General features: G+C 34.5%; 1 protein-coding gene and 1 pseudogene across 4 annotated transcripts; both read left to right on the top strand.

The window, feature by feature from the left end:
• The first annotated feature begins 346 nt into the window (after window positions 1-346).
• Window positions 347-15,704, top strand: LOC114758989 (proteasome adapter and scaffold protein ECM29-like; annotated as a pseudogene).
• Window positions 15,705-20,370: 4,666 nt separating this feature from the next.
• On the top strand, window positions 20,371-25,213 carry LOC114758993 (uncharacterized). 4 transcript variants are annotated; one of them, XM_028948093.1, is made up of 6 exons: window positions 20,371-20,529; window positions 22,316-22,363; window positions 22,463-22,526; window positions 23,396-23,436; window positions 24,262-24,321; window positions 24,718-25,213. In XM_028948093.1, exons 1-6 carry the CDS (start codon window positions 20,464-20,466, stop codon window positions 24,766-24,768), a joined length of 330 nt encoding a protein of 109 aa, XP_028803926.1. In that variant the 5' UTR covers window positions 20,371-20,463; the 3' UTR covers window positions 24,769-25,213. The 4 variants fall into 4 exon arrangements, with proteins under 4 accessions (XP_028803926.1, XP_028803924.1, XP_028803925.1 ...); XM_028948091.1 differs by having other exon boundaries at window positions 22,457-22,526; XM_028948092.1 differs by having other exon boundaries at window positions 22,316-22,366.
• Window positions 25,214-25,463: the final 250 nt, after the last annotated feature.

The raw sequence follows: 25,463 nt of genomic DNA, 5'->3' as shown, positions 1-25,463 counted from the left end.
TGCAAGAATATGTGATAGATATGTATGTCTCGTAAGATTCCTTTTATTGACGTTTACTTTATGTGTTTAGAGATTCTGAGACAAATGAAATCAGACTTGCACAGAGACTTGAGAGGTCTCATGTGCTAATATTTTCTTCTATTGTTTCCTTTTGGTATTTGTTGCTCTGAGAGAATCTACCATCTTCTGGTGTATACCCCTCGTTTTTTTCCCTCTAAATTAGTCTCTTCAGAAGTTAAAATGCATCCTTTGATTATTTTAGAGTTCTCTTAACTATAAACTAAGTCCTGTGTGTTAAATTATTACTAATTGAGCTATTTCGCATCCTTATAGGGAAAAGATTGACATGGCTGTTCGTCTTTTCCATGCATTGAAAGTGGAATCTCAATCTCTCTTCGATTTGTTATTCAAGAAGCAACAGTTTCTCTTTGCTGCAGCTTACAAAGTATGTACTTTTTCTCTTAAATCTGTGTGAATATGTTGTTAATTTATGCCTTTTTCCCAAAGGAAATATCCTTTTGAAACTTTAATGCTTCCTGCATCTTCAGTAATACTTTTTTTTTTTTTTTATCCATCTGAAAGTCTAAATAGTTTGATGCTGGCCCAACACATTTCTAATAAATTTAAGACTGTTTACCTTGCAAATTACCTCAACTAAACTATTCCTTAAGAGTATATAGGATTGCCTTGGTGGATCTTGTACAATATTTAATGTTTTCAGTATTATTTCCGTTTCATACTTAGCATAGGTACTTATTCTTCACTTTGAGAGTTTGCCCAGTTCGCTTCCCTCATGTTCATTCTGCTTGAATGTTTTTGTCTTTTGTGTCAGGGGGCCCCATTAACGGTGTTACAAGACAAGATTTGGAGGCACTTCTGCTGAAAAATTCTCAAGTGGTATGCCTTTCAACTTGCTGGCTGTGTTCCTTCCTATGGGCTCTGTCCATATTAGTTTATGGGCTAGTTGTATTTCTTATCTTTTAGATCAGTAATAGATGAAAGGGAATTTAGTTAAGCAGTGAATCGGTAGTTAGGTTAGTAATGTGTATTAGGGATTATGGTGTATAAAAGGCGCAAAGGGGTTCTTGTAATCAGCTTTTGGAATAATAGACTTGAGTCTCTCTTTGTTTCTGTCTTCCTCTCTCTCTCTCTCTATCTCTCACCCCCTCTTTCCTCTCTTTCCTATCTTTTCTATACATCAATATGCCTGCAGAGGCTCGGGAACTTCTTCTTGTTTAAATTTTGAGGCTTTGGCAGTAATGAGGGGAAATGCTATGGCACTATGCTTTGCATGTTCTTTGGTGTCTTTGTCTGGGACTTGGAATCAAATGCTCTATTTTATTTTGGAAAGAAGCTTTCCTTGTTTCTTGTGTCCGTCTTACTTTGTTGCTGGTAATGACAGGAGGAAAGTGAAGTGCGATATTGCTCTATTAGATGGGCCACATCATTGTTTGACTTTCAGCATTGTCCAAGTCGTTTTTAATGCATACTTGCAGTGGCAGATGCGAAACTGGATATTAGGTTTTGCACCTGAATTTGCTTCTTCTTTTTTTTTTTCCCCAAAGATCTTTCCTATTATTTTTCTAGGTCAGGTTCATGTAATCAATCACTTGTAGCTCCATTGCACTTGAATTGATTTTCTTTTCTGGTTTATAACAGAGAAATTGCCCTTGAAGGTCTTCGTCTTCTTAAAGATGACGGTCAAATTTCTGGCATTCAGCACCCAAAACTTGGATCTATGCTCGATTATATTATTAAACAACAGCCAAAGTTGCTAGGGTCTGGCCAAATGAGAGAACAGAGTCTTCTTTTTCCTTCAAGTTCATATGTGGCCATGATTAAATTTTTGTTGAAGTGCTTTGAGTTGGAGTTGGATCAAAATAATACTTTATCATCCGAGTTTCTGTCCTCAGTAGAGAAATTCTGTTTACTGCTGGAACATTCTATGGCAAATGAAGGGTCTGTTGAGTTGAATGTCAATGCTTCCAAGGCGTTGCTTATTATTGGATCACATATGCCAGAGGTCTGTTGTTTGAGTTTCTTGATTGTTTTATTGCTTGTTTTCCTGCTCTCACATTTGTTGTTTATAGATGGTAGCATCACATTATGCACAAAAAGTTTCGTGGATTAAGCAACTACTGAGTCACGTGGATTCAGACACTCGTGAAGCCATTGCTCGTTTACTTGGAATTGTGTCTTCTGCCCTTCCTTTGCCTGCATCATCTGATGTTATTTCTGAATTGACTTCCACAATCGGTAGTACACATAAGTCAAGGTTTGAACTATTTCAAATCAAATCTTCAAATTTTTGTTTCTTTTCTGAAGCTATCCTGTATGATAATATTATTTTGTTCTATGGTCAGGTTCGAGACTCAGCATGGCGCATTATGTGCAGTAGGATATGTAACTGCAGATTGTTTGTCTAGAACACCATCAGTAAGCTTCTTCAACTTAATGTCTTGTAGCATATAAATGTACAGAGAACACATCACAACTTGAGGGCGGGATCAGTTGATGCGTATACAAATATTGACATCATTGATAGAATGGGGGTTTTTAATCCAGTGATAAGCATTAAAGCTTTGATTAATTTGCCTTACACTGTCATCTGATCTAGAGCATGTTTGGACTACACTTCAAAAGCACTTTCACTCTTCCAGAAAATGTGAGAAGTTAAACACAAATGTGGCATGCAAGCATGCTGTGATATGGCTGTTTGAGATTATTATAAAAGTATTCTGTCCAAATTGGTAGTAGTGTTGGTCCTTGTTGCCATATTGTCCTGCATTAAAAATTTATGTTTCAGCAGAAGATATGGTGGGCCTGTATTTTGTCTGCACTTCAAGCCCAAACGGCTATCGAAGGGACGTAATAAAAATTGTAAAATTATCCATAGCTGCTCACTTAAGAGAGTAAATATTTTAGCTGAACTGAATCTTGATAAGAACACTAAATCTTTAAACAGCAAATGATTTATCAGATATCAGTAAATATTACAAAGTATGTTAGATTAAGTCAGACTGGAGAATTTTTCTGAGCTTATGTTTTCTTTTTCTGGTTTCATATCCATTGCATTTTCTTTTCTGTGAAGTTAATCAGACTGGAGAATTTTTCTGAGTTTGTGTTTTTTTTTTGATTTCATACCCGTTGCATTTTTCTTTTCTGAGTTACTTGTCTTCTGTTCTTCTGACTCTTTTTCCCCTTTTCCCCAACCTAGATATGAAAGGACTATCTTCTTGGTATGTTAGCTAGTCCAAATAATATCAAATGCATCTATTCTGCGTTCTTGAGTAATTGCCTATTCTTCAATTTACTTGTTTGGTTGAAACATAAATTTCTGTTCATATTTCCTCGTATCTAACAATCATACACACATATATTTTGGCAGATTTCTGAAATTTCGTTCCAGAACACGCTTAGATGTCTTGTTGATGTGGTTAATTCTGAAACTTCTACACTGGCTGCCGTTGCAATGCAAGCACTGGGTCATATTGGACTGCGTGTTTCATTGCCTCCACTTGTTAATGATTCTAGTTCAGGTATAGTTTTCATATGATGGATTCTTGTTCAGGTATATAGATTTTATGTGATGACTACTTTGTTCTATCTGTTAACCGTTGATCTATTATGGGAATGTATGATTAATCTGCAGATAACATTCTGACAATTGTGCGTGATAAATTGAGCAAGCTTCTTGTGGGAGATGACATTAAAGCAATTCAGAAGATTCTTATATCTATCGGACATATGTGTGTGAAAGAAACATCATCTAATCAACTTGATGTGGCACTCAATCTGATTTTCAGTGTCTGTCGATCCAAGGTATTTCACCAGAGTTCCTGACTAAACAAATGATCTTTTTCTTCCTAGGAAACTGCCAAAGCGGCTTTGCTACTTTTGTGGTGTCTAAAGGCACTTTGGTACTAGAAGCTGTTCTTAGAATTACAGCACACTTCCTTTCCAGAAAGATTGATATCTTTTTCTACTTTCATCACCTACCATAAGAAATCTTGCAGTCTTCTTCATCCAATTGTATAACCTAGTAGGAATTGTACAATGAGAGATAGTAAAGGGGGATAGTTGACCGGGATAGTTGAAATAAAGTTATTTGCCCACCAGGAAAAGAATAAATCCCTTTCTAATTTTCAAGCATTTTGCAAAACAACGTTCTGGGAAGACAAAACTGATCAGGCAGCCTTAAAGGAATGCCTAAATTAATGAAGGAAATTGTAAATTCCTTCAACCATCTCATCTGATTCTTCCACATTCTCTCCACAATGTTTAACTCCAGCCAGCCCTGACTTAAGAAGGGTAATGGAGAGTATAGTGCAGCCTCAGACTTGTAACGTAGCGAATTCTTAAAATTTTCCTTCTCCTTAGGAAGGAAAATAGAATTATCATCAGCAAACACCTAATGATAAACCTCTAAACTATCCATCCCAGCTAACAAATCTTGCACTATTCCTCTCTTTAAAACCCCTAGTGGACACAGTGGTTGTGAAACCTCCTTGAAAAGCAAGAGGGATTGTTAAGGAACTAGGAGTCTTTCTCTGTTTTCCTTTAATGAAGAGAAGCTTTTTGGTTTCCCGGACTTATCCTTTGGAAAGTTACTTATCGTCAATAGCTTTGAAATTTGTGTTAGATCTTGATGTTAAGCTCTTCTTCAGATATTATGATGACGGAAGGTGCAATGGTTGAACTATGGTGTGTAGTGTATTTTAAATATCTTCAAGTCAACGTATCAATAAAGGCAAACAGGAATAGAGGAATAACATCTCCTTGCCTAAGTTTTTGTCCGTAACTAAGGTTCACTGTAATAACTACAAAGAAAGAAACAGAAGACATGCAACCCCCTAAACAATTTCTCTGTCTTTCCCTTTAGCTCTTCTATGTTCTGACAAAAGATCTATAAAAAAAAAAAAAGGCTCAGTAAATATGCCATCATAGCAACGTCTCTAATCTAACTGCTCTGCCTTTATCTGCAACTCCATTATGAGGCTCTTACTCTTACTATTAGTCATTGCTCTTCCCGAGGCAATTTAACCATAGCCTTTATTGCTGACAGTAGGTCTTCTAGCTCATTTGTTAAGACTTTCCAAAGTATCTAATTTAATATTTCTCACATGTGCTTTTGTATTTCAATCAAATTGCAGCATCAAAAGTGTCACATTTTTTGTAACTAAACTTTCAGGTTGAGGACATACTTTTTGCTGCTGGGGAGGCTCTATCATTTTTGTGGGGCAGTGTTCCTGTCAATGCTGATATAATTCTAAAAACTAACTATTCTTCACTATCTATGGCTTCAAACTTTCTCATGAGAGATTTGGATTCTTCCAAGTTAAAGCAGTTTCCTTCTGAACAAAGTGAAGTTGTGAAGGTTTTCATGCTGCCACAAGAGATGCAATTACCAAGAAGCTCTTTGATGATCTTTTATACAGTAGCAGGAAAGAAGAGCGATGTGCTGGAACTGTGTGGCTTTTATCACTTACGATGTATTGTGGGCATCATTCTACTATTCAGCAGAAGCTTCCAGAAATTCAGGTTTGCGTGAAGAACTGAAAATTCAGGCTTCATTGTTTTTGTATGCTTTTTTATTTGGGGATCGTATGTTTGTGTCAACTAGAGTGTCATTACATTAGAACGGTTAGGTGTTTTTAAATATTTTAGGTGCTATCCTTTTCCTTCTAGGACGTTAACTTTTAACATTAGAACGTGTGTATGTGTGTGTACCTATTGGCTATTCTGAATCAATTATATAAAATGAGAGCAATCATTCTCAACTTTCTTCAATTATAATAAAATAATATAGAATTCATTCTTTTGAAAACTAAAATCGCTAATGTATAGATTTTTTATTCCAACAAATGTCTATCTACTTGGGGTGTCTTTATTATTATTGAGTTTGGAACATTTTTTATTCATTAGATTTAGAAGATTGGGCAGGAGCATTTTTTTTTTTTTGGGGGGGGGGTTTAGGAAGATGTACAGTTAAAGATGTTATTTGGTATATATGGTTGGAACTGAATGGTCATATTTTCTAGTTTTCTTCAACTGAACAATCCTTTACAGATACTTTGTTATTGGAATCTTTTGGAGCTTTGTTCATGGTTTCTCCAAGGGAACAATTGTTGACTGATATACATAGGAGTAGATGTCCTATTTTGCATGTTGTTATTGTGAATTGTGATGTGATACTTTTCATGATTAATGTGATGGGCCATTCCTCCCCGTGAAATCAGGAATTTTCTTGTACCATATCCTTGCTGTAGCTGCATAGAGCAACCTGGAATGTCAATTTAGCTATTATCATGTGAATGCAGGAGGCTTTCTCTCACCTACTTGGTGAGCAAAATGAACTCACCCAAGAACTGGCCTCTCAAGGCATGAGTATTGTGTATGAGCTTGGTGATGCGTCTATGAAAAAAAATTTAGTGAATGCCCTTGTGAATACTTTGACTGGCTCAGGGAGGCGGAAGAGAGCCATCAAGGTGAGTTGTTAATTCCTTTCAGATTTCTTTCCTCTTTCTTTCATTTATGTTTGTATTTATACTTGGATCCTTGGAGTTTTATTTGCAGCTTGTAGAAGACACAGAAGTATTTCAAGAGGGAGCTCTTGGTGAAAGCATTGGTGGAGGGAAACTGAACACCTACAAAGAATTATGTGGCTTAGCAAATGAAATGGGTCAACCAGACTTAATTTATAAGTTCATGGATTTAGCTAATTATCAATCTTCCCTAAATTCTAAGAGAGGTGCTGCTTTCGGCTTCTCTAAGATAGCAAAACAAGCAGGGGATGCCCTGAAGCCACATTTACGTTTATTGATTCCAAGGCTCATACGCTACCAATATGATCCTGAAAAAAATGTGCAGGTATCCTCATGCAAATGATTGTCCCCCCCCCCCCCAAAAAAAAAAAAAATTACTGCTGTTACATGCCTTTTGTCCTTCTCTTTTCCTTTTCTACAGTTAACACACCTTCACTTTCCCTAGAAGGGCACCAAATGAAACAACGGAAATATGTTTATCCATTCTTCCCATGGTTATTATTAACTTTGGAATTCATGACATTTGTTATCTTTCTGTTTAGGATGCTATGGCACATATATGGAAATCACTTGTGGCAGACTCAAAGAAAACCATTGATGAAAACTTGAATCTCATCATGGATGATTTACTCAATCAATGTGGATCTAGGCTTTGGCGCTCACGTGAGGCATCATGCCTTGCCCTTGCAGATATCATCCAAGGACGAAAATTTCATGAGGTCATTGAGATTATTTCCAAATTTTTTTTTATCTAGTATAAGAAACTTGAAATTTATGTGTTAATTCTTTTATTAGTTTTAAAGCCCTTAAGTAAAACAGTTGCATGCAAATCACTTTGAAGCATCTTCAAATGGAAAGGGGTTGTATTCAGTATAACATGCAAATGAACGAACTATCTAAACTTCAGTCAGCTAGGTGGGATGACTTGCGAGCGCTATTGTTGATATGTTTTTGAACATTAGACATCAGATTTAGAGGGATTTACCTGCTGTGTCATGTTGAATATATGGTTGGAGAGCAGCAGGAAAATGTTTAAGCAGAAAGAACAAGGGAAATTTAATTAGGAAAAGGGGGAAATTCTTTGCATGTCCTCTCGTGTGGAAGCCTACCTTGTCAGGCCAATAGAAAAATTGTGTGCGCAGATATTGGATATGAGTAATTAGCATCATACTGTTCGGGTAACATTATGAGATTTGATCTGAAATATACTTGATCAAGGGAATTTTATGTTCTAAATCATAACGGAATGATGGAACACAAGAATTGACTCGTTATAATTTCTAATATGCTACGGTAGAAACTATTTCTGCTTTTAATTATTATTTAGTTGGTGTAATCTGAGATGTGCATCTTTTGAGTGGTTCAGAAGTTTAAGCTTTATAGGAACTATTTGCGAGTAATATCCTATTACTACATTTTTATTAGATAACTTCCTAAATGCACACACTTGCATGCTTACAGTCAGAAGAAAATATAATGCTGGAACAATGGAGAGATAAAAGGAAGAAAACCAGTTTGACTATAGTAAACCTGAGAGGGGCATATCTTTCATCTTTTTCTGCAGGTTGGAATATATCTAAAAAGATTATGGTCTGCAGCATTTCGTGCCATGGATGACATAAAGGAGACTATTAGAATTTCTGGTGAAAAATTATGCTGTGCTGTAGCTACATTAACAACAAGGCTTTGTGATGTTTCTCTAACTGATATGTCAGATGCTCGCCAAGCCATGGATATTGTTTTACCTTTTCTTCTTGCAGAAGGCATATTAAGTAAAGTTGATAGTGTTCGGAAGGCATCAATTGCACTTGTAATGATGCTCACAAAGGTGTGGAATTCTCAGCTGCATCACTTTTTTAACATGTTTGCATATTTTTTATGCACGCATAAGGGGATTATACATGTCAGCTTGTTTTTATTTTATTTTATTTTTTATTCTTTGTTGAATAGAAAAGCTCTTCTGATTGTTTGTCTCTGACTCTTTGCATCTTATTTATTAATACCTTCAGCCTTGCGCTTCCTAGTAATTCAGATCAATTAATGGTATTAAAAAAAATGAATTTGATTTTGTTAAGTAGAGGGAAAAGAATAAAAATGATAGCCTGCAGGGTTTTAGAGTCCTGAAAGCTCTTAAACCTGACTGGCAATATGCATGAGAGTGTGGTCTTCTGGATATTCTCTGTCTGATCCTCAATTCACAAGATTGGTTGTGGTTGTCCAGTGTCCGCAGTCTTTCTCATCTGGTCATCAATATTGCTCTATCATAATTTCCAGTTGTCTTAAATGTGTATAACTGTATTTTAGTATCCTCTTGGGTGTGTCTTTTCTTTTCTACATGACCACATCATGAAATTTGTTAGCTTCCTCTTGACTTTTTTCCTCAAGGTGATTGCGTTGGATTAATGAACTTACTGTGGATCTTGCCAGTGTATTGGCACCTTTGCTAATATGTTCTTCTGTTGTTGGAATGAACCCATTTGTTTTATCATTTTTTGTTATTGTCTCTCTTCAGCATGCTGGAACTGCAATTCGTCCACATTTGTCTGCATTAGTGTGCTGCATGCTTGAAAGTTTATCGAGCCTAGAAGACCAAAGACTCAATTATGTCGAGGTATGGTGGAATAATATGTCCACATCTTATATTTGAAGCTCACTTGCTACCTTCTTTTTTAATCATATGATTATGTATCTTCACTTTTCCAGCGTCATGCGGAAAATGTGGGAATAGAGACAGAGAAGCTTGAAACTTTGAGAATTTCCGCCGCCAAAGGCTCTCCTATGTGGGAGACTTTAGATTCATGTATAAAAGTTGCTGATGCAGAATCTCTGGGTGCTTTGATTCCAGCACTTTCTCATTTAGTGAGATCTGGAGTTGGCCTTAATACTAGGTTTGTTTCTACAGCAACTACTCATTTACCCCTTTCTTTCTTGCTGAAAAGAATCCACTTGAGAATTTTGATATCAATGATCTTCATCTCATCTCATAATTTTCACGCAAGCTGGTGGAGCTATCTGATGTGCTATAGAGCTTTCAGTATTTTGGGATCACCTGTTTTCTCCAGAATTTCTGGCTAGAATTTTCTGTCTTTAGATCTTCCCTCCAGGATTTGTTTTCCTCCTGTTTTAATAACTTGCTGCTTTAACTTGTATGTCCATGTGTGCAAGTATAAAATTTTTCTAATAATTTGTGATGCTTTCTATACCAATGCAGGGTTGGTGTGGCCAACTTTATCACACTATTGCTTGAAAGGATCGGTGCTGACATCAAGCCATATGCTAACATGCTTGTAAGATTGTTGTTTCCTGTTGTTAAGGAGGAAAAAAGTACTGCTGGAAAACGTGCCTTCGCTAGTGCCTGTGCAAAAGTGTTAAACTACATAGCAACCTCTCAAGCGCAAAAGCTAATTGAAGACGCTGCAGCTCTGCATGCTGATGACAAAAATTCTCAAATTGCATGTGCGTTTCTCTTGAAGAGCTACTCATCCAATGCATTAGATGTTGTTCGTGGATACCTTGCAGTCATTATTCCAGTTGTTTTTGTTTCAAGGTTTGAATTGCTAATCTATATTTTTCTTCCTTATCTTCTGATAGAAACGTAAAACGGAATTTATTGAAGAGCGAAGAAGAGAAATTCAAAGTTAAGGACAAAAGGTTTTCCCAAAATAATTAAAAAATTAGGGACTCATTAGCTCAAAATAATTTTGCAACCTCATGAGTCCGCAAGAAAAACCAGCTTGAAAACAACACGTTGCAAAGGGGCCAGAAAACGGGTGGGAAGAAAATTTCCTCAAAACACAAATGTTTCATTCTAGTTAAAGACACAAACGAGCCAAGGAAGCAAATGCGGAAGAATTTTGTGCTTCATTCTGTAGTCGAAACCAGTGTACTTAATGGTTAAAAAGCTTGTAGATTAGGCGGACACTCAACCTCTTGAAAAATGTCAAACAACCTATAGGAAATATGCCTAGCCACTTCACAATACAAAAACAGATTATTATTATTAGAGTAAAATATATCAACCTCCCCTCTTTTTAACCTAAATTACAAAGATTTTTTTTTTTTTTTTTGGAAATTTATATGGACCTCTCTTAAAATCAAAATATATATTGCACAAACCTCCTTTCTAGTTTTAAGATTCAACTCCTATTCACCCATTTGTTAGTTGACCATTAAATCATAGGATTGACCTATTATTTTGACCAAATTGCCCCTTCTTGATACAAATATTGCTTAATAATTATCATTTAATGACATATCATACATCCTTATTTAAAATTAAAAATTAATTTTAATAAATATTTTAATATTTTTTGTTATACTATTGAATTGTTTACCATGTTATAAATTTTATAAATACAAATTTTTATTTTACAATAAAATACTTGTGATGTAATTTTTTAAATACTACTTCCGGTCCTTAATATAAAACCTTGTTTGACTTTTATTTTGGTCTTAAATATGAAATCCCAATCCACTTTGTCTTTTATATTTATGCATTTTTTCTCAATGTAGTCCTTTTAACAATGATAGTTCTAACTAATACACTTGATTAGCAAGGATATTTTAGAAAAGATAACACCTATTTATTACAAATAACTAATTTAACTTCTTTCCTTAATGTTCTCAAATTAGTCAACTAGCTCTTATAATTAGGACGGAAGGTAGTATATATTAGTAAAAAATATTTTGGAACTGTATATATGTATGTTCAATACAATTATAAAGTTATATCTTAATTTATTAAATTTAGTAAAATATTAAATAGATTATTAATAAATATTAATATTAAAAGATAAACTACGTATTTAATATAATGAGGGGTAATGTAGGAAACAAGGTTTATTCTAATATTTTTTAATTAAAAATATATGTAAAGAATCTTTTCAGAATATTCCTTAACGCTGTTAATGGTTTGGACTAAAATGTATATTACCAAAATAGAGGGAAGTTCCATGTAATTAAGGCAAAACTAAAAAGTGGTTAGAGTATTTCACTCTTATTATTATTATGACAACGACGATGATGATGATGGTGTGAATCTTAACTTATATCACTGGTAAATGGAAATGTTTAACTTCATGCAGGTTTGAAGATGACGAACATGTTTCAAACCTTTTTGAAGAAATATGGGAAGAATATACCAGTGGAGAGCGAGTCACCCTCCAATTATACTTGGGAGAAATTGTCTCGCTTATTTGTGAATGTATTTCATCATCATCATGGGCAAGTAAAAGAAAGGTTAGTCTTTCCTTTCTCTTCTACTAATGTCTTTATAATTGATTTCATCTCATTGTATTTAGCATTTTTGTGTGGATGTTTGCTGATTTTCTATTGCCATACGTGCAGTCTGCACAGGCTATTTGTAGGCTTAGTGAAGTTTTGGGTGAATCACTTTCTTCTCACCATGAAGTTCTGCTTAACTCTCTCATGAAGGAAATTCCTGGTCGCTTATGGGAGGTAAGAAGATGAATAAGTGCCATCAAGTAAAAATAATGCCACTTTGTTTGTTTGTTCTAGTATGACAGCTGGAAAGATGTTAGAATGTTGGCAAAATAGCTTGAGTTTGATGTTCTAGTTCTCTGACTACAACATAAACATGGCAGGGAAAGGATGTCTTGTTGCTGGCATTGGGTGCTCTGTCTGCATCCTGCCATAAAGCAATTTCTGCAGCAGGTCCCTCCTCTTCTGCTGCCATTCTGAATGTAGTTTCATCTGCATGCAGTAGAAAGGGAAAGAAATACCGTGAAGCAGCTTTCTCCGCTCTTGAACAGGTTAGCAATACATAATGCTTGCTAAGAATATTCGTATAAAAGCTGTCTTCTTTAGGGCCTATTTGGTTTAGTCAATGATTTCCTTTCCATCGCTCAAAAATTGAAGTACATAATATCCATTACACTCTTGCTATTATTACTCAACTTCGACTGTCTCTTTGATTTTTATTTCATTTTTTATTATTCAGAGTTATAAAAGATTTTCTTAGTACGCACATTGTTTTCATTTTATTCCTTTGTTCATTCTATTTAATTCTATGTACTAATGAGGATTTAGGATGACATTGTGTAGCAGATCTATCGCCACCCTCAGTCCTTAATAAATAGCAGTTTAACATTCCCATTTCTGTCTGTTGCAGAACATACCAATTATGTGCGTTTGTGTAATATCTTCATAATAATTGTCAAAAGTTTGTCAATTTTGGAATGCACAGATAGTAGCCCTATTTTTTCATTTGTAGTCAGTAATTTGGGAATTTTTGTGTGATATCTACATCCATACAAATGACAGAATGAAGTGACAATTAACGGAATAAAACTCGCAATTGTCAAACAATAGGCAATAATATTTCAACTTAAAAAACCACATGTTAAAAGATGAAAAGGAAAACAAAACTCCATTTCTGAACTCAATATCAACAGGGCCACAGTATTTTAACCTTTTTTTTAATATGGACATATCCAAATTCCAAAGTATGATACGACAGCAAATCCTTTCCTGATAATATCTTATCAATATTCTGAGAATCTAGTTGAAGAGAGATGAGCATCAATGAGAGTAATGAAAAGAACTGGATTACTGGAGAGGCGAAAGTTTATGAAAGTCAATGGCTCCATCCTACACAAGTTTCTTGATCTTGAAAATTAGGTCAATAAGACAGATAATTTTGGTCTCCCTTGACTGATTTTTTTGGGGCCAAATCTTGACTGATAATTCGCCTACTGTCTGTTTAATTCATGATAACTGGAATCCTGAACTATTTTCCTTGTTTGTTTTTCAGGTCATAGAGGCCTTTGGCAATTCAGAATTTTTTAATATGGTTCTTCCTTTGTTATTTGATTTATGCAATCCAGACCTCAACAAGTCCGCGCCAACACCTGTGACCAGCGATGCTCCTGAAGCGGGTCATAACCAGTTCTAGATCCTTGTTTATGTATTGCAAATTGTGCTTGTCTTATATAATTGAATATCATGTAAAGCCATAAATTAAACTTTTAATGCAATTGGAAATTTTATAACGTGGCAGCGGAATTTATGAAATCAGTATTTTTGAAACTTGATCTTAATAAACCAAGTCTTTCTGTTTAATATAGCACGAACCACTATAAATAGACATTTATTTAATATTCATTACCAGCTTCTACTGGCTAAGACGTGGATGCGCACATTTCCACATGCTCACATATCCACAAGTATTTTGAGTGATTTGCTTTTTTGGCAGATCGGGACGTTGCTGAAAGTACTTTTGTTCCACACAACAAAGTTGTAGACTGTTTGACGTCCTGCATCCACGTGGCAAATGTAAATGATATTCTTGAACAACAAAAGCGCTTAATACACATGTTCTCCGCATTCCTCTCACCAGGGCATCAATGGAACGGTATTCTTTTTTTCATTTTGTATTTCATTGCCATGTGTTTACTATCTTTATTAAATAAGTCTATGTTGTGCAGTCAAAACTGCAGCCTTTTTATCTATCAAAGAACTATGCTCAAGACTCCAAAATGCCATGAAGGATGACACTCCCGAGCTTGCCTTCGTTCAGGGGGTAATTTGGGTTTATTTATGATTTAGATTAGATTCTGGGGACTTATATTGAATAATGATTTGAAATCAACTCTACTTTTCAGATGTTCGATACTATATCTCCAAAAATACTTGAGTGCATAAACACAATAAAGATCGCACAGGTATGCCACGATCTTGCTCGCTTGAATAGTATTCATCAACACATTATCATCTCATTCCGCAACCAAGAGGAAAAAACGTGTTTCTGATAATTAATTGCGGAATTTTAAGTGGACCAAGCCTTAGGAATGGTCAGCATCTTCTAGGTTGTGCTCAAGTAGAAGTCTTTTTTCTTCTTGAGTGCAGAGTGTAGAACAAAAAAGGTCCTTTCATGTTGATCAGATAATTATGTATTAAATGGGAAAGAATATTGGCAGGTGAAGAAAAGTCTTTTGGATTTACTTTTAGGAAAATAATGTTTAAGACAAATTTAACAGAACTAAAATATAAAGACTAGATTCATTTTATTTTTAAGATTCGGATCCTCCAAAGTTAGAAGTTTCTAAAATGCTTTTAAAATAAGATTCAAAAGAAAGAGCTGTTGGAAGGACAAGCAATGGGTTCCTTATTGTTAACTTTAAAATATTTGACGATCCATATTGTTATACAGTCATAACCTTAGAATAACCTTAGAATATCAGAAGATCCATATTGTTATACCGTTATAGTGGTAACATGTGTATGCCCAGGCTTAACCCTTGGTAATTTTTCCAATGCTCTTATTCATCATCCATTTGACATTTCATTTTTCTCTCTTTTCATTCAACTAGGTTCATATTTCTGCCTCAGAATGTCTCTTGGACTTGCTCAAACTTTTCATGGACCAGCCACAGCTTAGTGCCATCAATGAAGGATTTGAGGGTGAACTTCGTCATCTCCATGAGACTGAGAAGAATGGGGAGGCAAAGTCACTATTAAAAAAGTGTGTCGACATTGTTGAAGCCAGGAAACATTAATGTCACAGAAAAACTCTTGACGTTCGTGGAGTTCTGAGAGGATGAAATATTTAACTGATGTCGTTTGGAGGTAGAAAAAATAGAGTAGGAAATGTTTATTTTCTTTGCCAGCTGCATGTATCATCAGTAGATTTATTTGTACAAAAAAATTTTTACGTTGTTGGCTAAAAGTTGGGAAATTTGTAACCTAGTCATGAATATCATGATTTCATTCGAAGTTAAAAATAGGGAGGAAATCATCCTATTTTGTACCAGTAAACAATTTTATGAGAAAAAAGATGTCATTGATTTTCCTTTGATTTTTAAAGAAATTTTATGAAAAATGAGCTGCAAAATTATTTTGAAAAGTGAAGTTCATTTTTGTTCAATGCTTGATCAGGGTGCTTGCAATGGACCGACACGGAGGAATGTATTTTTCCAAAAACAAAGAAGAGGCGGGTACTAGAGGCCGCTCATGTTACTAGGCTGGAGGTTACTGGCAGGTACTAATGGTTTATGACAAGGAAGAGCTAATAAGAGTTGGTTTAGTTAATAAGAAGTTGGTTCATAATTAATAAGGTTGTTTGAATTTTGCTACTGATGTGAGGGTTTTGTTGGTATACAATCTGTTAGTACTTATATAAGGACTTTCTGAATTTGAACGAATGTTTTGGCCCTAGTTAGTATCTAACTCACCTAAACTTGGAATATTAATGTCATTGGAAAAATACTTGCAAATGCTAATAAGATTACTTGCTTGAAAGCAATGAATGTACCAAAATGTTGATTTAAAATATTGACAAAATATTTCAAGAATGTTAGTTAATTCTAGGGGTGTACATAAGATGGGACTACGGGTCCCCGTCTTCTCTAAAAAACTGCAACTGTCTTTTTAACTTGCAAAAATTATTTTCCCAAAAACCTAAATTATAAGCAGAGAAATCATGCATTTGATAATAAAAAAATCACTGGAATAAAAAACAGGCACTAACATTAACAATTTAATAAGTGAATTTTTAAAAAATAAATAAATAAATATTCAGTTTAGTGTCCCGTCTTAAAAAATTTTTTGTCTTGTCCCAAATGGACAAGGACCAGAACCGAATAAGTTGAATATCTTTGCTTAACTCATTTTTTCAACCAAAATAAATAAATTTTGATTTTATGCCTTGTTAGCCCCGCCGAGGGATGATCCAATCTAAAATTAAATAAATCTTTGATTTAAACCAAAAGTTAAAAGGAAATGGTTCACAAAGATTGGATTATCTTTGATGACTCCAAAAGTATTTGGGAATTTGTGAAACTGACTTTCAGAATTGGAACAAATGGTGTCTGTGGATTGGTAATAGCAAAACTAACTTTTATTTTACTTGATTTTTACAAACATAAGTTAGGGTAAAATCACTTAGTGTAATGTGATTTATATTTGGATTGATTTTTATAAAAGTCAGTTTGACAAATTGAAACTTGTTTAGATGTATAATGAAGAAGTAAATTTAGATATAAAATGATAAAAAAGGACATGAGTTTTATAATACACTATCTCTAATTCTTAATATAAGACTTGGTTAACTAATATTGGAAAACTAATGAAGTTAAATAAATTACTTTAAAATATTTATATTTATCATTTTTCTTCAAATTAATTTATTTGACTTATAAACTCATATGTAATTTAATGATACACAGAAGTATTTTAGAAATATCATGTAATATATAATATAATTAAGTAGTTTATTTATCTTTCTTAATCTATTCAAATTAATCTTTTGGAGTCTTATATTAAGGAGTGAAGGTAATATATGATATGTATGCAAGTTGATAAATTTTAGAAAAATAATAAACTAAATTAATTAAATTTATTAGATAATTTTTTTCATCTTAGAAAAAAAAATCAAATTATTAGGTCAAAATAGGATCTATTTAAATATCCTGACATTTCATCCTCATCTTTATTTCCTCTCTCTCCACATTACAAACACCAAAAGCTCAAATTCCCAGCGTTTCACTGCAATGAACTTTTCCTCCAAAACGGCAATTCAAACGTCTGCTAATTGGTTGTTTGGTGTGACTTTATGATTTGCCTTAAAAGTTAGGGAAATTACAATTAGACCTCACCCAAGAAAATTAAATATAAAAAAGTCCCACTAAAATCATGAAATTATTCTGAAATCCTAAAAGACTTTTTTGCAATAAATTTTATTTATTTAACTACTGAATTGTCTTTTTCTTTTAAAGTTTGCATCGACAACTGAAAGTACAGTCGTTGATAACTAAGGTGTAAGAATTGACAACACATTTTCTCAGTACATCACAAAATGTAATACATAAGTTGTTAATACCTGCCGCAATAGTTGTTAATTCTTACATCTTAAGCTGTCAACTACTACTCTTTTAGTTGTCAATACAAACTTAAAAAAAAGATAATTTGATAATTAAACAAATAAAATTTATTATAATCCCTTAAGACTTCAGAATAATTTCATGATTTTAAGAGTTTTTTTGTATTTAATTCCCTTAGGTGGAACAATTGGAATTTTCTCTAAAAGTTAGTTGCAGAAGAGCGGTGAAATTTTGAGCTTTTGTATGTGCCAATGTGGAGAGAAAAAGTAAATAAGGATGAAAAGAAAGATAACAATATTTAAGGGGGTTATATCTTAATCTAATAATTTGATTTTTCAATAATAATTTAATTATTTTTCATTTATTTTTTTTATATTTGTCAAATTATACATATGATAGGCTGTCTCAAGCCTTTAGTATAAAACCAAGCGAATTAATTTAAAGAGATTAAAGAAGCTAAATAAATTATTTAATTATTTTATATATTATATGATCTTTTTAAAATATTTATAGATATTAGATTACAGATCAATTTATAAGTAAGATAAATTAATTTGGAGGAAAATAATATCCTTCAATCATTTTACTTTTAGGGCCTATTTGGATATCATTCCAAACCATGGTTTTGGACCCAAAACCATAGTTTGGACCAAGTGATATCCAAAGAGCCTCATTTTTGTCAAAACCTTGGTTAGAGTCAAAATCTTGGTTTGAACTGATGAAACCATGATTTCCTGGAAAGTGACAATTTTTCGCTTCTAGAAAATTAAAAACGAGTCGTTGGAAGTGTCAGAGGCTATCAATGGTGTATTTGACAAAAACATCCACAGGAATTATTTCACGCTTCGCCTGTTCGTCCTTAGCCATCGCTCCTCTAAAGACACCTCTTCACCCCTGCGCCAGAATATGCGCTAACTTTTAAATGTGTTCATGTATATCTTATAATATTAAGTCGGTGAGGATATATATAATTGTTATGCCCCGTTTGGTAGCATGGAATTGGGCCTGGAGAAGTGGAAGTGGAAGTGGAACTCTGCTTTTGACTCGTTTGGTGTCATGGAACCCAGTTCCATCAAAAATGATAGAAGTGGGTTCCATCATTCCCCCCAAGGAACCAAGTTCCAGCTCCTCGGAACTGGGGGTCTCCCTATTTTATCCTTTGGCTCCATGGCAACCTTGATCCTCCCCCATCAACGGCGGCGACATTCCTCCACCATCAACAGCGGTGACATTCCTCCACCATCAACGGCGGCGACGCTCCTCCACCTGCGCCGATCCTCACTACACCATCGATGGGATCGTCTGAGGAGAGAAAGGGGGCAAGAAGGGACGAAGGCAGGTGACCCATGAGAATAACCTCCCACATTCCAGACCACAGCTTTGTTCGACGGCGACCTTGACAACTTCCTTCACAGAGAAAACTAGGCGCATTGTCGACAACCAAAAGAGGGATGTTTGACGGCGGTGAGAAGATAAACGATTGAGAGCAAGAGGTGGTTATGGGCTTCGATGGAATTTTTTTTCTGCGATTTTCAACTTGCTTTTTCAAAAAATCCATCATCTTTGCTGGTCTGGTTTGTGTTTTTCAGTGATAGTAGCTCTTGGAATCATTAGCTTCAAGCCACGAATTTTATGGCCACCATTGATGGCGGCGAAGCTTTGTGGGTGGTGGGAAGAAAGAGTGTTCGGCTAATGGAGTGATGGGTTTACAGTTTTTTCCTCTTTTTTTTAGTTTAGGGGTATTTTGGTCTTTTTACACTGAAAATATATAAATTAATGCAACAATTCCACCAACATACCAAACACACTTTAAAACCCACTTCCATTTCCAGTTCCACTTCCACTTCCATTTCCATCAGAAACTCTTCCATTATACCAAACGAGGCATTAATGAATTGGTTTCTTTATTAATACACATGATAATCAATAAATCAATAAATATACCAAATATTTATTTCTTTGAGGTCCGGGTTCGGCATACCAAATATAGCGCCACTTCAATATATCATGAACAAATTTATTTTTTGAAATTAAATTATATTATAAAATTTATCTTTTATGTAATTATCATATTAACTTATGTCCCTTCTAGTAATTTGTACATATAAAAAGTGCTTCTGATAACAACTATTCAAACACTCTCACTTCTCAGAATCACTTTTTCACAAAATATATTCTTCATAAAATCTATTCTTCTCAGAATCTATTCTCCAAAAGCTATTCTCCAAACCATGGTTTGGTTTCATCCAAACACTCCCTTAAACTTATTTTTTCATTACTTATTCAAATAAGTTTAACTTATCTAAATATAAATAATATTACACTAAGTAATTTTACTTTAATTCACATTTGGAAAAGTTAGATAAAATAAAATTAATTTTGGTAGCACATTCTATACTCATCATAATGATAAACTTGGAGTGCTCGTCGCAATTTGGACTATCTAGATCAATTTTTTATGGTTGAGATTGAATTTAATTTTTTTTATATATTTCAATTAACTTTTTGTTTTAATAGATACAGAATTTAAAATAAATATAACATCATAACTAACGTATCTTTAAAAAAATAAATTTATTATTAAAAAAATTACATATTAAAAATTTTAAATATGGACCATCTCTATTAGATTTTGAATACTTTGGATTACATTACAGTGATGAGGACATGCAACAATGAGCACACCCAGTAATTTTTGCCACCATTGATTCAAAGAGGCAGATGATTTCGACTAATTTCTAGATCTTTTTTGGGGACGTAACATTTTCACCTTATTCCTGATACTTAATATAAGAACTAGATGAATTTGATTAAATTAAAAAGTTTATTAAATAAATTATTTATAATAAATAGGTATTATTTTTTTTAAAATATTTTTACTAATCGTATATGTTAATTAGAAATATTATTATTATAAAGATTATTTAAAAAAAAAAAAAAAAGATAAACGAGCGCTTATGCTCACGATCAAATTTACTTTACAATCAAAGCATCCTCATCGTCCCTGTTTCTTCATAGCCAGCGCCACCTTTGGTTCAGACGGAGTTGTATCTACATCAGCAGCATTGAGCCCGTCAACTATGGATGAAGCAGAATTTCGACGGGTTCTCCAACTCTTTCCAGTGGTCCGTTCTCGCGATTACTGTGTACGTATCTCTTCATGCTTAGGGTTTAATGTTTCATGCGTCCAGCTTGACATTATCTGTATTAGGCGGCGATCTCACTTCAATGATGGTGAAAGTTCGATTGAGACCCGTATTGTGATATTCGTGGTCAGCGTATTGTGTCTTTGTTATACAGTGGTATCCATTTGCTTCTAGTTTGGTTAAGGGTGCTTACTTAGCCCGCTTGTTCCCAAAAGAATTGTGCTGCATACAGTGGGAATATCAGATAGGATAAGAAAATTCACATTATTGTCTTTTCCCTTTTGTATCATTTGGGTATCCATTGGTGAAGGCTGATGATAACACAGGGGATTTAGGGTTAAAATGACAATATTTACTGCGGAGTTCAATCGGTTCTTTCCACCATTCTACTACTTCCTCGATGGGTATTGAACCAGAAAACATGATAGAATAGGAAGAAGATAGAGGGAAGGAAGACGGAGAGAGGGTGAGGTCAGAAGGAAAACTCAATTCGCATTTCGCACGACTCAAACAGAGACTAATGCCTCAGCTTATGACATGCCAGCCAGGGGTTAAGCCATATGGAAATTACAAGGATAAAAAAGATATGCCATATCATTCCCAGTCCTAACTTCCCAGGCCTTGTGCCTCACACGCGGAGATAGATATTAGCATCGTTTGATATGGTGAGACAACATTAATCAAATCCTTTACTTCAGTCATGCTCTGAATACAAAAATTCCTTGAAAGGTTTCAAGTTGGAGATCTGGAGAAGAGTCTCAAACTCCAAACATGAACTGAGAGTTGCTGAGAAAGGGTCGATAGGCGTAACACATTTGTGTATATAATTTATTCAATTTTGAATAATTATCCAAGTTAGATGTTGATCAAGGTTAGATAAGTTTTATTAGTAATACTTCTATGTTCTTCGGCCGTATAGCTTATGAAATTTGAACGTTTTGCTCGTGTATAATCACCCTTACTCATCATGATTCTGAGTAAATCATTTGTACATTAATTATATTGGTTCTACTACTTGATAGAAAAATTAAAAATTGTGTCAGCGCAACCCAAAGGAGCTAATGATTTGGAATGCTAGGATATTTTTTTGGGAATTGGTCAGTTAGTTCTGTATAGCCATGCTTTTTGGCTGAGCCCGAGCTTTCTGGGCCTATATTTAATTGAATAATAAATGTTTGCCAATTCAGAGGCAAATCATTTTTCTTTTGGTGCTTTTATTGCACTACTCTGAAAGATTTGTACCCTGACTCTGATAATCATATCAATGGGAGCTTTATACAATCTACTAGTCCTGTTCAAACTTGTATTGTTTTTATGTTTGTGGGTGGGTGTTTAACCTTTCCATAGATTATCCAGTCAACTGAGCTTCCTGAATCCAAAGGGCATCGGATTTCTTCAGATGTATTTGGTAGTTGAATGTTTGGGGTGAATTTGTCAATGATGCCTTTTGTTTAATGTTCATGTTTCATTGTACTTAGTTTGAATGCTTTCCTTCTTGCAATTATAAGCGGTTTTATTGCTGTTAAAGTATTTGGATTTCATTAACATAATGTAAAGCAATCTTGTACAAGCTATGACAATCAAAGTATACGCATTTTCCTAGACATTGCATGGAGTTGGGAAAATGATCCGCACAGTTCAAGCCTTGTGAACAGTAGGACTTTCTATAGAGTTTAATACAACTAAATACCCGAACATTAATATATTTGGCATGATTATTTGACTAAATTATTGCCTTATTTTAATTATGCTTTCATTCACCTCGTCAACAATTGTAAAACTTCAGGCAGAATCAGGATCCAGACAATCAACTTCTAGATCTGCACAGGATGAGGTCGTTGTACTGACACTACTGTTTACATTGTTTTGTCTCTCTCTGTATGTTTCTATGTATATATAATGCAGTCTAACTAATTTGTCGCAATAGCTGAAGGAATGGCAAGATGCATGGGATGGCGGCGAGAGGGAGCTTGAGATTAAAGGAAATGAGCGTGGTGGTATGTCACTCACTTCATTCTTAGTCTGTTCAAGTTTACTATTTCTAATTCATTTTAATTAGCTTTATTTCTCAAGGAAGCATATCAAAGTTCACGAGTGACATGGCATTACTAGATTATAAAAATTGTCTATTTCGTTTCTGTGAAGAAAGAAGTTTTATAAGAAACAGAAGAGAGGGAAGCTGGAGGTTAACTGGAAAGCAATAAACCATAATGTCTTGAAATTACGGCAACTTCGCCATCCTTGAGCATATCTGTAAGACAGATATTCCCATGGAACAGCTATTGACATAGCGTTACAGGCAACCTATAACTGTGACCCTCCCCTTTAGGACATGTTAAAGGAAAGGAACATCTCAAAAGTTCAGGTATTCTGAACCAGCTAATTACAACCTAGAGCTGAAACATTGGACACACTCACTAAACTTTGGCATCCTTATTCTTACCAAGACCGTTGAAATGTATAATTAGAAAGCGAGCCAACATTTACTATTATACTTGAGGAAGCAACCCAAAATAAGTCATATCATAGGAAAATAGCTGCAAGTAAATGCAAAAATTAATGGGGAACTATTTCTGAACTATATTTTCATGTAAAGGCAAAGAATAAGAGCTTTGTGAGGTTTGCAGATTTGCAATGTCTTCTTTGTGTCAATATTGTTGAGTACTGTTTTGACAAGGAAGGACAGCCTTAGATGGGGTCCAAATACTCTATTTGAAGATACTGGCTGTAATGCTGTCCTTTTTCTTTGTCATTTAAACTAGCATCTTATAAGATATCCGGATTTGTGTTTTTCAACTTGTGCTGTCATGGTTCATTGAACTTAGAACTTAAATCATGTTGTGTTGATGTGAATTCATGTCAACAGATGAATTTTGGAGCAAGCTAAAGTCCGTTGCTGAGAGGAAGGTAAACTTCACTTCACCTGTAATGGACATTTTGAATTTGATTGGGCATCTGAATGACACTTTTTAAGTTCCATAAAAGGGGACATGTATTGCTGTGTTTGTCGGAAATATCGTAGTTTGTTCCATGACACCCTTGTTTAAGTCTTACCTCTGATTTTAAACTTAATAAAAGAATCACTATAATCTCAAATGTCGGATCTGATCATATCAATATTTGGAAACTTGTATATTCTCTTTCACAATCAATACCCCACCCCCGAAACAACAACCCAAAAAAGAGAGGGGGAAAAAAAAAACCCTTAAAGAATGCGACCCATTTTGACATTGAGAGAATTGAAAATTGGCAGAAAAGGATGGGCAAAGAAGCATGAGATACATGCATTTTGCTTGTCATGATGAAATAGACTTCAATGCAGCTTCCCGTATCTTTTCTATTTGGTTCCCCAGTTAAAACATGACAAGCGTATGGTTTAATTAGGAAACTATGTAATTGTATGCAAAAGTCCTACAGTTGTTATATTATTATTAAGAGCCATGGACTTGCTGTTGAAGAATTGAGAGCAAAAATACAAGGAACTACATATATCATTTTTCCTTTCACAATTTCATTTGTTGATGCTAACCCAGATTCTGTCTTACCCACATGAAATAAACTAACTTCTGATGCCTTGTCTCGTCTTTTTTCCTTCGGCAATACATATTGGCCATTGTAGTCATTCGAATATTCAGTAGTTTAACAAATGTTGTCGGCAAATGTAGCATACTAGTGAAAACAACATGAAGAAAAAGAGTTTACTTTTGTTCTTTGATTTTAATGTTTCAACAGGTGGGTGCAGAAGAAGCAGAGAGATTTTGCAAGGCTTTCCAGAAAATCCATAGGAAACTGGTATGTACTTTAGTCAAATCATTTGGGCTAGTGATTCTCTAGAAACTGATTCACCAGAATTGTGGAGATCTGTTTGGGGATAGTTTACTGAGAAGGGTTTTGAATCAAAGGGGAAAGGGAAAAAAAAAAAGTCAATAATTTAGGCTACTAATTTACTAGATAGGGTTACCTGTAGAGTATTTTGACCAATAAAAGAGTGACCATAGTGTCAATACTATATTAGTCAGGATATGAGTTATCCAAGGGCTGCTAATTAATAGGAATCCCGGTAATATAGGATGCTTAAATCTCGCATCATTTAGTATGACTAGACAGTGAAGCACTCAAGCTTCTGAACTCAAGCTTTCATGAAAAATTTTATTTGTTTGTTTATTCATTGATGTTTGTCACACCCAGGTCTATGAAGAATTGACTGAAGATGCTGCACGAAAGTTTATGAGCTCGTAGAGTTTGGAAACGAAGACGACAAACCATGTTTTATTGTGATTGAACCATCATTTGCCAAGGATTGTAACTTCATCGTGGTACTAAATCCCAACCAGCCAACGAGTAAATTGGTGAACTAGTTCTCTAGCTGATCCTATCAAGAGTTTTGGATAGGTCGATTGGGTTAGGTTTTATATTTTTTCTCCCTTTACAGAGCCTTAAACAACGTCATTGAGTTTAAGAAAAAAGTAGTAGTCTATTAAACTTGTGCTTTAGTAATTTTGTTACTGTGAGTCATATATGAATATTCCATTTACTTGTGGGTTTTTTTTTCGTTGGGGTAAATATTGCTTGTTTAGGGTTTTACAGGATATAGATATATGTTACAAGTGGTTTTATTTGGGTGTTTCGTTAATTGAATTCGCATCTGTTAATGATCTCATTGGAGAGTTCCCTTGTGTGAAAAGGGATTTGGAGTGTCCAGAATCTAGCATATAGAGCAGATATTTATTAGGGAAAATTGATCTTTTGGTCCCTATAGTTTTCACTTATTTGTAACTCAGTATCTATACTTTGACTTGGCACAACTCAATCCCTATAGTTTTGACTCGATTGTAACTCAGTCCCTGAAATTTGACTCGCTGCAACTCGGTTGTAATAAAAGGAGGGACTAAATTATAAACTAGTTAAAACTATAGGGACCGAGTTGCAGCGAG

This window comes from Neltuma alba, unplaced genomic scaffold (genome assembly GCF_004799145.2).
Source record: "Neltuma alba isolate B1F8T4 unplaced genomic scaffold, ASM479914v2 tig00010779_pilon, whole genome shotgun sequence".
Classification (NCBI taxonomy): Eukaryota; Viridiplantae; Streptophyta; class Magnoliopsida; order Fabales; family Fabaceae; genus Neltuma; species Neltuma alba.
This window is presented reverse-complemented; position numbering and strand designations above follow the sequence as displayed.

Excerpts from the sequence above, each read along its gene's own strand:
- LOC114758993 (XM_028948090.1), top strand. The coding sequence starts at position 20,464 with ATGGATGAAGCAGAATTTCGACGGGTTCTCCAACTCTTTCCAGTGGTC. Across the intron at positions 20,530-22,315 it reads TCCGTTCTCGCGATTACTGT|GCAGAATCAGGATCCAGACA; the intron begins GTACGTATCTCT and ends GTAAAACTTCAG. Across the intron at positions 23,437-24,261 it reads AGTCCGTTGCTGAGAGGAAG|GTGGGTGCAGAAGAAGCAGA; the intron begins GTAAACTTCACT and ends ATGTTTCAACAG.